Source organism: Morone saxatilis, unplaced genomic scaffold, assembly GCF_004916995.1.
Source record: "Morone saxatilis isolate NCDOM2014 unplaced genomic scaffold, NCSU_SB_2.0 Contig3, whole genome shotgun sequence".
Classification (NCBI taxonomy): domain Eukaryota; kingdom Metazoa; phylum Chordata; class Actinopteri; family Moronidae; genus Morone; species Morone saxatilis.
The window spans coordinates 22,206,378-22,220,535 of NW_023339873.1; the positions used below are offsets into that span (position 1 = coordinate 22,206,378).

Genomic DNA, 14,158 nt, shown 5'->3' on the forward strand with positions numbered 1-14,158 from the left:
TTTTGCAACCCATGGAGCTGCCCCCTGCTGGTCATTAGAAAGAATGCAGGTTTAAGACACTGGTTTCACTTCACAGACCTGGAAGCTCTGTCCACTATATATACTGTCAGTGTGCTACATACATAGACAAGACAATTACATTCATAGAATAACATATAGAATAATTTTTTTTACAAGTAACATAAAAGGGAACTATATGTATAATTTCATTATACAACTCTGTGTTGTAAATGACAATAATAACTTTGTTTAAATTAAATGTAACTAACGTTAGACTGTTCTATATAGTGGGGTACGGTAGGTGGCGGTATGCACCTTAAACGCTTAGACGGCACCAAAAAAAAAAGCAAAGAAGAAGAAGCAGAACACGTCAGAACACCGGAAACAAAACAAGTCTGTCATGTGATTTTGCTGCTGCCTCCTGACGAGTATGTAGCTGTTAGATGTGAAGTCAGTTAAATAAGGAATCAAAGAAGGTATGTGAACGAATGTACAGGTTTAAGGTTATTCTGGTTTTATTTATCTGTTACTTTATCATTTGAAAATAAAGTTGCAGTGAGCTTACGCGGCTGGCTGATTACAGGAAGTAACAGTTAGCTCAATAACGCCACTGATCTTACCCATTAGCTAGCATGTTAGCATCCTTCTTTCACTGCAGCACTTCTGTTAACAGACAGGCTCATCGGCGAGGACGGTTAATGGAGCTTGTTTTCTCCCCACAGCTGCCCAGAGGTCTGGATAACACGATACAGCATTAGCCGCCATGGCGGATGTAAGTATGGCCTGTCTGTCTGTCTGTCTGTCTCTCGGTCTCTCCTTCCAGTTAGGAAGTCCGTCAGGAGTCCCTGCCCTTTTCTAGCACGGAGAAAGAAAAAGAAACACCGACTCCCAACCCTGTACTCCCCGCCAAGCTACCCTGAGACGACAATGAGTCAATAAACGACTGCATTAAACGGTTAAATGTCTCCGTGTCTCTGTCAGGGACACTCGTGTAGCAGCTTGTCTAACTCGCTTGTTCTCTGTGGAACATGTTTTTCTTTGCAGGATTTGAAGAGATACCTGTACAAACAGCTCCAGAGGTGTGTATGATGGCAAAGCTACCAGAATGTGTAGTGTCTGAGTAGTTTGTAAAGTCTACAGTCTGTCTGTTCTCCCTCAGTGTTGAAGGTCTTCATGCCATTGTAGTGACGGACAGGGACGGTGTCCCAGTTATCAAAGGTAAGAAACTATTTGAGTCCTGCTGTCCTTTTGTATATTGGCCAGAATATTGTGCTGCTGTCACACCATGGCTGCATGCTCGGGCTGTGAACATGTTGTTGACTTGTTGACTGACATCGGCCTAAATAGGATGGTATTCACAAATATCAGTGGTGGATCTATTGTCGCATCAATTTTGAGCTGGCTAAACGTTGTTGGTTGTTTCCAGCTCAGATATCGGAGAAATCCTCACGTACGTTCTGCAGTGCTCCATGCAGCAGCACAGATCTCACAGCTTGGATTTAAATGGAAATAGCTTGAGCTACAACAACGCAGGGATGCTTATCTTTGTAGATTTCTGTGTTTCCCTGGCACAAAGGGGTAAATAAATAACAACAAAAAAACATTGGATCAGTATCGGCCCAGACTTTCCCAACTGCATCTGCACTACAACCGCAGCAGGGTAACCACAGTGATCCTTGATGTTGTGTTCTTGTTGGGAGCACGGGTGTCTCCCTGGGACTGTGTCACAGTAATCTGATTTGCTTGACATGCTGTGGATTACAGAGAAAGGTTTGTATTTTCAGACATGGAATCAGTTGCTGGCTCCCTATGTCAAAGTTAAACTCTGTGAAAGTGATGCTTTGTCTTGGTTCTGTAAATATTCCACAGAGACTGAATTCTAACAGGACAGAACCGGACAGAACTGGCACCTGGTTTCCCTGAATATCCTCTAATACATTTTATTAATGCTCATACTACAGATGCTTATTAATACTTTTATTGATGTTACTCGCCATAATCCGCTGCAGACATGACATCATTACTTATTTTGCAGAAATACCAAGTGAAATGATTTCCTGAGTTGTTGCATTCAGCAGCATTTTTATTCAATTGAATAAGGTGAGCCAACATATTTCAGCTGATTAGATATTGTTAGATAAATACCAATGGCAGTATCAGTACGGACCAGGCAGGAACCGGTGTCGCTTTAGTACTGGTTCTAAATACCAATGCCTTTTTATTAGTGAGAATAGATTGTTTTTGTTGTCTGTTTCCAGCCTGCAATCCCCAGAATGGTTCAAAATAGCATATGGAGACTCATTTCTAAAGTATAATATCCATCCTGTAAGCAGTTGGCATTAATGAAAGCTGAAAATGTTGGGAGACTGACGGTGGGGTAATTATTAGAGGGTATTTCCGTCTATTGCTTTACACTGTGAGGGTATAAACACATGATCATAGACTGATTTCACATGAGAAATAAATAAGTTACATATGCGTATAATGATTGAAATGAATGGTGTGGGCAGAAAGGAGGAGGAGCAGCTATTCACTGTCTGGAGAGTTGTTGTTAACGTTACCTCTGTGTCCCTGCAGTCGCCAATGACAACGCCCCGGTCCACGCGCTGAGACCCGGCTTCTTGTCCACTTTCGCTCTGGCCACGGATCAGGGCAGCAAGCTGGGCCTCTCCAAGAACAAAAGCATCATCTGCTACTACAACACCTACCAGGTCAGACGCCAGCTTTCCAATACTGTCTGTATATAGAATTAGCTATGATAGATTCAATGAATAATGTAAGCGTTGGACCTTTCCGGTCCGATTCAACCACCTCCGTAATGCTATTATGATGATTGTATATTATTATTTACAGGCTTCTGTGAAAGATAGGATTCTGACAGCTTAAAAACTGATTGGATTTAGTAGTGTTTCTAATTCAGGGTTTCTGCAGGCTTTGTTGGGTATGAGCTCACAGTGACCCTCCGTTGAAAAAGCCCAGTTTTTGTCCTAACATGTCTGCCGTGTCTTTGTGCTGAACAGATTGTGCAGTTCAACCGATTACCGCTGGTCATCAGTTTCATCGCCAGCAGCAACGCCAACACGGGTAAAAAACATCTCCCTTTTACTCAAAGATAATAAAGCACAGGCTCCATGATGGACGAACAGGGATGGGTTCCAATAGCTGGTTCCACTTTGTTTCCGCTGGGTGATTTGTAAAGCTCTGCAGCCAACAAATCCCTTATTAAATCTTTCATTCCCAATCTCCGTTAGTGTTTTTTGGGTCGGTGTACTTTGTGGCCAACAGACAGCTTGTTTCCTAATTTTGGTTTTCTCTATACATTAAATAGGGGAACGAAAAATGGAAAGCAACCAATTTTCCATTTGTTTGGAAAATGAAAAAACAACCCCTTTTCAGTTTTTCTTCATCAGAAGAAAGTTCAGACATTACACTTTATCCTAGTGTTATTTTCCACATATGCCTCCCTCACTTGTTTTAATTAACCGCTGTGCTTGGTGTGTCCTCAGGTCTCATCATGAGTCTGGAGAAGGAGCTGGCTCCTCTAATAGAGGAGCTGAGGCAGGTGGTGGAGGTGACATAAGCTCTAGCTGACTGAGCAGGACCCCCGTCTGGATCACACGCGGTCACTGAAATCTCTCTGTCTCTGATGGTGCATTCAGTCCCGTGGGAAAACCTGTCTGGAGGTTTTTACACTTCCAAGTACTGACCTGAAGTGTAAACATCTTCTGACCTGTTTGAACATTGTTCTACACTTTTTGTTCTTTGCTTTCTGCCATATTCTGTAGAATTTAGGTGCTCCCCATCAGCTAAGACAGTTTATATGTCAAATCAAATGTCATTAAGTCCGAATAAATGTTAATTTTTAGCACCTAAAGTGGTCTCTGTGCTTTTTCATTGTGGTTGTAAATAAAAGTATGTAATCACAATATGATCAGATATCGAATGCAAGTTCATTCAGCCATCAGCTCACGCTCAAGAACTGGAAAATATTGTACTCAATATTAGCTAGAAATCACCCAGCATGCATCCCTGAATTTGCAGCCTTCCATCTCCATGATATCCTGATTGGACACTTCAAGTCTATAATCATCTTTTCATATAAGTGGCTTAAGGCCAGACCCACATTGAGTTTGTATAGAATGTATATCAACAAATTAATTAAATATATTTCTCATACTAATATTTTATTTTCACACGTCTGATGAGCAAGTGTTAAAATCTGTAACAAGAAACCTTTTGATGTATTCGTGCCCATCTCCGGGTATGACATGCAACTACCTTTTCCCAACACAACACTGTACATATTCAAATCCTGTATTAGAAACTAAACAGAGCAAGATTTATGTGTCAAAGTTCCTCAGATTCAGTTGACTCCTGCAGCCACATGGAGCTGTTAAAGGTAACTAATTCCAACCTTAGTTACATTCCACACTTTATCTGAAATTTTGAGACTTCCCTGTCTTTCCCTTTCCCTGTCTGTGGCACAGCAGTGTTCAGTGTTGATAGGCTATAATGGGATGTGTAACCAATCAGATCAATCTGCTGTGGGCAGGATAATGAGTGAGACTACAAACAGAAAGTGCTACATCTAATTTATTAAATTCATTTATTTTATTATAGACAAATTGGAAGAATATTGGATCTGATCATCAGTCTATTCCTAGCCATCGTTAATGTAGTTTATTCTGACTCAGGAAAATACTCCAAAATAAAATAGTCCACAAATTAATTATTTCCTCCTGTTTGTTTCACAATTATGGAAACCTACAGTGACCAGCTGTTATATATGTGAGCTGCTTTTAAAGATTTTCCTCACTAGCAGCGGAGAGCCACAGACAGGGAAAGTACTGAGAGAAGCACCAATGATGCTACAATCCCCTTTAAATAACAGGTAAAGCAAATGTTCATGCTAGGAACAAACATGGTCCTGGAAAGGAAAGCAACTGTTCAACTCGAGAAATAAAACATCTTTGTACTAAATAAATATGAAGCCAAGTGTAGTCACATCTGTGTTGTCACAGCAGTCAGTCCGTGTGTTCCAGTATTCTAAAGTTTACTGTTCAGTTTAGAACGTTGCTGTTCTTCATCGTTCGCCCAGCTGATGTGACGTATTCAGTGAGGGCGGGGCTTCTTTCCATCTCCAGTGTCTCCGCTGCCGGCAGTCATCGGCCTTTTCTGATCTGTGACTGGAAACAAAGAGGGTGTCACTGCTGGCTGTAATCAGTGCAGTGAAAGAAAAGGATCCTTTAAATACTGTGTTTGTTTTAAAGGCCCAGTGTGTGGGATTCAGTGGCATCTAGTGGTGTAGCTCCCTCAGGAGAAACTACAGTAGCCACAAAACACGCGAAAAACACATACGCCCATATCTAGAGTGTGTTTGGTTTGTCCCTTCAAGGCTACTGTAGAAACATGGTGGTTCAACATTGCAGCATGGAAAACGACTCGCTCTCTGTGGGTAAAAACAGCTCATTGTAGGAAGGATCAGTAGGAAATCTAAACTTTTTCCAGCACTAGGTCTGACTGTAGTACCACTTGTCTATGGCTGAGCATCCCATGAACTTAGTTTTTCCCTATAGCTCAATACATGTTAGATTCATTCATGAAGGAATATACTTGAATACTATGAATAAAGTATAAGAAAATAATTCAGCAGAAGTTTAGTTAAAACACACCAACCTTTTCTTCAGGGCCACAAGGATACAGGGTATCAACTGTACTACTAGAACTAAATTTCAAACTGGTGCTATCTGAATCTGAAACCAGCAGAGGACCAGCAGCTGAAGAAACAGTATTTTTCGTAATAAGGAAGTGGGTTAATATTGCACAAGCTTGTCATGAAGTCATATGAAGTGTTGTAATGATCAACTTTCCCTCAAACAGCCTTGCATTCTCCTACTGAGCCTCAGTTGGTGATTTCTCCTTTTTCCCAGAATGCTTATCAAAAATCCCCATGAATACAGGCTTGTGCTCCAGTATGTCCGGAGCTTGGCAGCACATTATCAACAGTTCTTTAAGTGTCTTTTGAGTAAAAATATCCCACTTCGTGCCAGCACTCACCAGTTTCCACCTCAGGATCTTGATCCACTCGTCTGCCTCCACACCCGTCTTTGTACAAAGATAAAATGTTCGCTCCGGAAACACCAGGCTGTGGACACACAAAGATATGGACAGTTATTGAGAAAGGAAGGATGAGTTCCCTATGCATCACAGTATATTATCTAGTCATGTGTATCCAAACTAAAACCATGATATTTGCTTTGTCATTTGCCTTTTGAGAACTTGGAAGAAGACGCTCTCAACTAGAAAGAGAGTCCTCTTCCCAGCAGCTGCAATTATTTTGTCTCAGTGTAATTCAATTTTGTAAGTGAGTTTAATTACAGGTATCATTGGGAATGTATGAACACTTTTCATTTCACCCACTAAAAATATAGCTTAATGTTTGATACAACCATAGGAATAAACAAAACAACATTTTTTAAATTTATATTAAGATACACAGATTCCCAATTAATTTGTTGTCTATTAGCATATTCTACAAGTAGGCCATTAGAGCTGAGTTTATCCTCATTAGTAAGTAAGGAGATTGTTGTACATTAATTAAGATCTTAATATACTTTGCTCAGTATGGGTCTTTGATTCTTGACTCATTCTTCATTGTCCTCAGTGGAGGAAATTTGTTTTCACAGTCTGTACAAAGAGCACCTTCGACATGAATTCTACACACAAACTACACATAGTACACATATACAGACAATATACACATATCTACACATATAACACGGGAGTGACATCGTAACTGTGTTGTCGCAGCAGAGCATGCGCCAGGAAGCGCATCAGCTTATATGGTCTTATGTTCTTATGTAACAAAACACAAAACTACGTGTTAATAGTGTCCTAATAATTATGAATTAAGTCTGTAGCAGAATATGTTCTCCATTCTAAAGTGAGCTCTTGTTCAGAACTAAGCAAGACTTAAAATAATGTAAAAAATAAGATAAGAATAGACCATAAGTGTTATCAAGGAGAATTCATGGACAACAACTTCCTTACTTACTATCAATAAGCAGTAATTAGGAGGTTGTTGAGAGTAAACTCAACTCTAATGTCCTACTGGTTGTAGAATATGCTCATGCAGAATAAGGCATTAATAAATACTTTATTATGACTAATAAAGAGTCAATATGCTACTAATATGCATGCTAATAGGCAACTAATTGCATTCACTCCAGAGGAAGCCTTTCTTTTAAATTTATGTTGTACTTGGGCACTTAAGAAGACGAGGAGAAGGACAATCAGCACCTCCTGTTTGGACTGATAAGTGTGCAGCACTTGGCATTGTGTAAAAGGTGAAGGGTGGTCAGTGGTTGCAACCTCTGTATAAAGCCACTGCTGCCCTTCAGTTCATGTGCACTTTTTCTTCCCTCCCCCTCTCTCCTTCTCTTATCGAACTGCTTGGACTTCCCCTTTTTCAAACAACACAAATGTCAGATTTTGCTTGCATGGGGAAGTAGAACCATGGCCTCAGACTGCAGTGCTGTGACTGATCTCGTCTGCTTTTTCTTTATATTGTTAATAAAGGGCTCCAGCTAACAATTTTTTTTATTGTTGATTAGTGTTCATTATTTTAAGGGTTGATCAAATAAATCATTTGGTCTATAAAATGTCAGATAATAGTAGAAAAAGCCCATCACAATTTACAAAAGCCTGAGCTGACTTATTGAAATGTCTTGCTTTGTTCAACCAACAGCCCAACCATTTTTTGGATGAACACAGACACACAGGTGGTTGATTTATAATTTCCAAGTTACGTTATTGATGCAAAATGAATCATCCTCTCAGCGCAGATCACTGACTGACCATCACTTACCAGAAACAGTTGACTCTGTCCTGAGAGTAGTCAAACTGGACTGCAGAGCAGGCTCTCAGATCCAGGGTTCGAATGGGCTCCTCGCACTGCAATAGAGACACTACAGTTTACACACCACAAGCTCAGACCCTCTTGTTTTTCTGGTGTGACTAGAAGCATCTGAAACTTAACTGCTCTATCTTCATACTATGATTGTGTGAAGTTGTGAAAACTGCCAGTTTAGCACACAAACCGAGGAGAGACCCACCATTTTGTCTTTGAAGTACTTGAGTTCGTATCTGTTGAGCGTGAACCACCTCTGTTTCCAGTTCTGCAAAACATATTTACATTTAGAATGTGTTTTAAATATCACCTCAGTGTTCAAACAAGATTTTCAGCTGAAAAAGCTTCCTGGTAACAGTGAATTTATGTGAGGTCTAACTCCCCTACAGTTCCACCACTCTTACCTTCACAATTGCTCCTTGTTTCACCAGATAGCCTTCCTTTGTACCCAGCTGAAAAGACATGTGTTGTTTTAGTAGACACATTATTCTACAGTGAGCCCCACATAGATCTTGGCCAAAGTAATCTTAACTCAAGGTCTAGTTACAAGGTTGTTTGGAGCTTTCAGCAACATCTCACGGTTCTTCATCAGTGAAGTTGCTGGCTCAGTTATTTTAGTTTAGTCAGTATGGAACTCAAAAACTGGTTAGATGTTCCATCAGTTCAGACTTGTAAGATGCCCAGTGGGATGTCTGGTGGTCCCTCATGAGTTAACTGTGTCATCTTTCAACCAGGGTGGGATTCTTATCGTGGCAAAGAGTGCCCACCTGACACATGTGCTCTGTGTAGGACGGTCCTCACCACTAATTGTTATGCTTTTTGTGGTTAAAGTGCCATAAGAGAGGGTTTCCTGTACAATGTGGTCCTTATGTTACTGTCAGCCTTCTCATAAACACAGGTGCCACTCTCTTCCTGTTTACCACGAAATGTGGCTTGAGGTTACTGATGAGGTTGGTGAAGCTGCCAACACTGGAGCAGTGCAGTTTGAAGAAAGTGTTACAGCAATCTGTTTAAAATGTTCCATCTACAGTGGGGTAAATGTGTGACCCCATGGTTGTTCCTTCAGCCTTTGTACAAGAAACAAGCTATATTAAGAAATAACTCCAACTGAGCCAACAACTTCATTTGATGGTGAAGACTGAGAAAAGTGGTTGAAAGCTAGGATCCAGCTTAGGATGCCCTAGTAGCCAAATGGTTAAAGGGACAGTTTCTCTTGTCTATCTGCTGTAGATTGTTTTGGTGTGAGTCACAGACCGCGGAACGCATGTCAAATTGTGGCAAAGAAGTGCAGCAGCAGGCTGGCAGCATTTGCATGGGAAAAGTTAAATTCACATCAAATGACACAATCAGCCAATACATGTGTGGATAACAGAATGTATTGCTTTGTCATAGGCTGTAGGTGACAGTATGATTTATGTGCTACCATAGAGTGTATGGTAGAAGAAAGAGTCAAACAAAGAATTTTAATCTGGCCCTACTGGCCCTACCAGTTCTGTGGTCCTTGACGTGAGTCGCTGAGTTTTGGAGATACCAGCTGTCTGCCTCTCTAATATAATAGAACCAAATGGCACTCAGCTTGTTGTGCTCGAAGTGCCAAAAGACTACATTTAAAATACTCAACAGCAATGCCTTTCTAGAAATCGACTATTCCATGAGAAGATGCACATTTCCTTCTGTGCAGTGATACATAGAAAGACAACAGAATAGAGCATGAAACTGCTCAAAAGGTCTGTGGATTATCTTGAGCAACCGGGTCATGCTTTGAGCACCACAAGCTGAGTGCCATCTCGTTCTATCATATTGGAGAGAAAACTTGGTAACTTACACCAAAACCATCTGAATGGATAAATAGCACTGCAGGTAAGAGGAAAAGTATGTATAGATGGATAGATAGAACAGTAGAACTGTTCATTTACCTGTAGCTGATGGCTGCATACATGATATAATTAATAAATAAATAAATATATATATTCCTCCGATATCGAGATTTGCTCTTACTAGAGCGCCATGCACAATCAACATGTGGAGAAATCCAAACTTGACAGGCCTGTCGTGCCTAATTAACAGTTTTTATGCAATTGGACAATTGCTGTTAAGTGGTGGGGTTTAGCAAACAATCAGTTACACTGGTGAGTACAACATTTACTTAACTGTTAGAAATTATGGCCAAAAACTATAAATATAATACCCATGCTCTAATAATATAGAATTATCTTTTAATGCTGATTTGCAAAGAAAGTTGAATTTGAACCTCCTGTAAGTTGCTTTGATCATTTCACATCACATGTCACATCACAAAGGTACTATTAATCATCAGCTGCTCGCAGGTGTCTGCAGGAGGTGTCATACCGATGGGGCATTCGGCACCAGATCATTCTCCGTGCGGCCCGTCTGTATGGCTGTGTGAACTCGCACAGACTCGTAGATGGACGGCTCTTCCACACGCCACGGGTACGGACACTTGAGCACAATGAGGGTTCCTGGTTGAAAGGCAGAAGGGCGGTTACAGACTAAGAAAATACAACACAAAGGACATGTGGGACTTTTTTCTTGTTGAATTAGAAAATGTGGAGTGGAGATCTTATAACAATGCTGGGAAGTGTTGTAATGTTTCATGCACGTTATGTCGTGTGTGTGCTATGCAACAGGGGGAAAAGGTGTGTAGCAATCCTGTAATGCCTCAGCCTGACAGCTGGCCACCAGCATGCACTGTGGATTATTCCTGATTAACCTGAAATCTTGTTGTTGTTGTTGTTGTTTTTAACCAAAGACTTATCTCTGAGTTTTATAATATCTTCCTTTCTATTAAATAAAGAAAATAAAAAACATTTCTATTTGTTCCATTTACAAGAATATTGGGCATTTGCTAGTTTGTGTGAGGTGCTGTACATAATAGAGTAAAGAATAGACATCTTTTTCATTCCTCATTAGATATTGAAATAAATCAGGAAAATAAAAGTCAGTAAACTAAGTTAATAAGTCAGCTTCTAAGTGTGCCCTGCCTCTAGGGCAGTGATTGCCAACCAGGGGTACTTGTAACCCAGGCAGTACTGTTGCTGCTGCCAGTGGGTACATAGAGAGATTGTTATTATAGTACAATCAACAGTGCCTATTGTGATGTCCCCCATGCTCAAGTCCATCCGATCCCTGCATACAGGAAGATATTAAAGCTCTGTAATCCAGTTGTGAAGACATCAAAAAACAACAACAGTGAAGCTATGGAGGATCTCTGTGCGTGCTCGGACTGTACCAACAGGACTTCTTCCAACAGTCTGGACGAGTACACAGGCTGTGACATCATATATCAGCTTCTGTGAGGACTGCTGTATTCCATCACGCACCAGGGTGAGTTACAACAATGACAAACCCTGGTTCACAGTTTAACTCAGATAGCTTAACTAGATAGCTACGACTGCAAAAGCAAGTAGTGTTCAGGAGTGGGAACAGAAACAGGTCAGAAGCGTCAAAAGCAGGTTTAGCAAGGCAAAAGTTCAACAGCAAATGACACTGCTTCTATCTGGAGGGGTCTCGGACAGATCACCAACAACTATAAACATAAAGCCCTCCACTCTGACTTCTACTTGACTTCGATGACTTGTGCCTGTCCAGAGACGGCTATGTTTTTGTTGACATTTTTCTAACCTACTGAAAACCTACTGATATAGGCATTAAACCTGATTCTGACTCTGACTGGGAGAACAACCTACTTGTTAACGTCAGCAAATCCAAGGAGCCCTTCAAAAACAACAGAAAGGCTGTGAGTGACCTGAAAACTGAGCTCGGGTCTTTGCAACTCATAGAGATACCGTATCTACTATTCTCTATTTTTATTATCTATTTTCTCTCACTTTGAATACTGTAACTATCTTTACCATGGGCTCAATCTCTTGCCTGCAGCTCATTCAAAATGCTGCCCCTAGGCTTTAAGAAATCACATCACTCCCATTCTTGCATCTTTGCACAGGCTCCTAATTTCAAACAACTTCCTGTTTATATCTGAGCCTTACCTACATTTGTAAGACAAACTTGTGCTGGACAAGTTATTTCTAGTATAACCACAAAGAGGCTGAAAGAAGCTGTCACATTTGTTGTGAAATCACTGAACCAGAAAGACAGCCAACAGTGCAATCTGTTGTTTTACTGTATGAGCTGGTAACATGCAGCATGCTTGTTGGTGAAGATCTGAAGTGCATACCTGTGTCACTGCCCAGCAGAGGCTGGTTGGCAAAGTGGTTGACAAAGTCATGAAGGGTTGCAAACTCGTTAAACCCAAACGCGTAGCCGTTGTCTTTGCGTGTCACGTGAAAATGTTTGACGGAATCCTTTGCCCTGTGAATGACAACATTCAATGTTGCACTTTCAATGTTGTTCACATTATACAGTGACAGAATGAAACTTAAAAGACGATACCAAATGTTGTATTGTTTCTTATCTTGGTTTTTAATTAGTGCCGATACAATACATGAGTTTTGGAACCAACACCACTCAACAACATTACTCTTTTTCATTCAACAAAAAAAGTCAAGGTTTGCTTTAAATGTTTTACATCCATGCTGCCATGTATGGCTCTTAACTCTTCCTTAATAAAATTCAGTCAAACGATTTAACTTTAAATTATTTGATCAAACAATCAATGAACAAGTAGGCCTGTGGAGATTTGTTATTAATTGTTAAAATAATAATAATTATTAATTATTAAAAATGTCAGAAAATGGTGATTGGTGTTTGACAAAGAAATTGGACTTTTCTTCTTAAAAATGACTAAAAAAAAAACTAACTAACCGATCAATACTTGGTGCAACATACAAATATTGGTCTGTACAAATAAGGTACTATAGAGAGCCTTACATTAAGGTAACTCACTTAGGCATCTGTTGAACTGCATTAAACTAGGTCCACCATTAAGTTTTAACAACAGTGATCTACTGTGACAAGAGATGTTCATGGTGTCACCATTTATCAGTTAAATTGACCAAAATCAGTGTGTATTTCTTCCATTTAGAAAGACGGTGTTATAGACTGACCTGACAGACAGGGCGAAGCAGCCTGGTCCCTCATTACTGTTCCTCAGCAGATAACTTCCATCAGTCCCATTGGACAAGAGAAGGGCCTCTGCAGCATGGCGGGACAGGTCATAGTGGTACCACCTTCACCAAAAAGAAGAAATAAGCAGTAACTCAATACTGTATCTATTACAATTCTTGTGGGAAATAGAGATTAATCTAAATTGCCATCTTCAGGGAAAACATGATAGAGAAGACTTCATGTCGAGAGATGTACAGTATAATGGCTGTTTCAAAGCTTTTGGTGCTCTGTATGGAACCCACACAGGTCCACATCAATCACTAGAACACTGAGAAGAGACATGCAGCACCTGGATGCTATTTGTAGGTTTGTCAGGCCGCTGCCTGAAACAGTACTGAAGAACAGACCTTATAGAGGTTTTCAGAGGAAATGGGGATGGTTTTTGCAGATAAACAAACCTCAAACTGTAAGACAGATGCAAAGGAAACTAATAGGAGGATGTGAAACTTGATTATTTGCATTAAGAGTTGCTGATAATACATTAAGAAATATTGATGTTCATAGCTCAAGAGAAGCGCAATATACAAAGGAAAATGGCAGTAAATGTGACATTTCAGTCCATGTTTCAAAATCAGCTACAGGTTTATCAGCTCACACCGCCTGGAGCCTGAACATGGGGAGCTGTGTCACCCTTTGGACCCCAGGCTGAAGTGTTTCTGTGCGTTTGCTGGGTTATGAAGCTCTCATAGAAAACTATTGTTAGACTACTGTTAGACATTCTCACCGCTGATTCAAGTCAGTAATGCATAACTATGTAACCAGACCTGCCATAAATTCATATTTAGTAGCAGTTATTATCTAAAAAGATCTGCACCCTAGTTTTATAATGTGACCCAGGTTTAAAGTATACTTACGAGCACTGTGTATTTGCAAGAATCTGGCGATTCGATTCTTATCACAATACAGGAGTTATGATTCAATATATTCAGTTATATTGTGATACTGTAACCAAGGCGATATATTGTAATTGTAAAGAAAAATCTACTTTTTTTATGCAACCAGACCAGTGAGATCTGTATTTAGATACAGTGTTTTTGAGAATCCATACAATATCACAAACTGACTGACTGACGTAAACTGACTTAGTGATTCATTTTATAGATATTTCATACTATATTCAATGTATAACAGTAACAGTACAGAGCAACTGATAAACTGTACAAT

The 14,158-nt window shown here is 40.1% G+C and overlaps 2 protein-coding genes across 2 annotated transcripts in view; one reads left to right on the forward strand and one right to left on the reverse strand.

The window, feature by feature from the left end:
* The first annotated feature begins 354 nt into the window (after positions 1 to 354).
* Positions 355 to 3,874, forward strand: lamtor3 (late endosomal/lysosomal adaptor, MAPK and MTOR activator 3). The gene is made up of 7 exons (XM_035673555.1): positions 355 to 476; positions 723 to 772; positions 1,045 to 1,079; positions 1,160 to 1,218; positions 2,578 to 2,711; positions 3,021 to 3,084; positions 3,507 to 3,874. Exons 2-7 carry the CDS (start codon positions 764 to 766, stop codon positions 3,578 to 3,580), a joined length of 375 nt encoding a protein of 124 aa, XP_035529448.1. The 5' UTR covers positions 355 to 476; positions 723 to 763; the 3' UTR covers positions 3,581 to 3,874.
* A 289-nt stretch (positions 3,875 to 4,163) lies between these two features.
* Positions 4,164 to 14,158, reverse strand: part of dapp1 (dual adaptor of phosphotyrosine and 3-phosphoinositides) — an 11,285-nt gene continuing 1,290 nt past the window's right edge. Inside the window, exons 2-9 of the mRNA XM_035673750.1 lie at positions 12,934 to 13,056; positions 12,105 to 12,238; positions 10,259 to 10,389; positions 8,314 to 8,361; positions 8,115 to 8,177; positions 7,868 to 7,953; positions 6,058 to 6,145; positions 4,164 to 5,186 (exon numbers count right to left, since the gene is read on the reverse strand). Of these exons, the coding sequence (XP_035529643.1) occupies positions 5,163 to 5,186; positions 6,058 to 6,145; positions 7,868 to 7,953; positions 8,115 to 8,177; positions 8,314 to 8,361; positions 10,259 to 10,389; positions 12,105 to 12,238; positions 12,934 to 13,056 (697 nt within the window). The 3' untranslated portion in view covers positions 4,164 to 5,162. The remainder of the gene's footprint in view (positions 5,187 to 6,057; positions 6,146 to 7,867; positions 7,954 to 8,114; positions 8,178 to 8,313; positions 8,362 to 10,258; positions 10,390 to 12,104; positions 12,239 to 12,933; positions 13,057 to 14,158) is intronic.

What these genes read in the sequence shown, in the direction of transcription:
- lamtor3 (XM_035673555.1), top strand. An exon ending in CTGTACAAACAGCTCCAGAG is followed by an intron (nt 1,080 to 1,159) that starts GTGTGTATGATG and finishes GTTCTCCCTCAG; the next exon opens with TGTTGAAGGTCTTCATGCCA. An exon ending in CAGCAGCAACGCCAACACGG is followed by an intron (nt 3,085 to 3,506) that starts GTAAAAAACATC and finishes GTGTGTCCTCAG; the next exon opens with GTCTCATCATGAGTCTGGAG.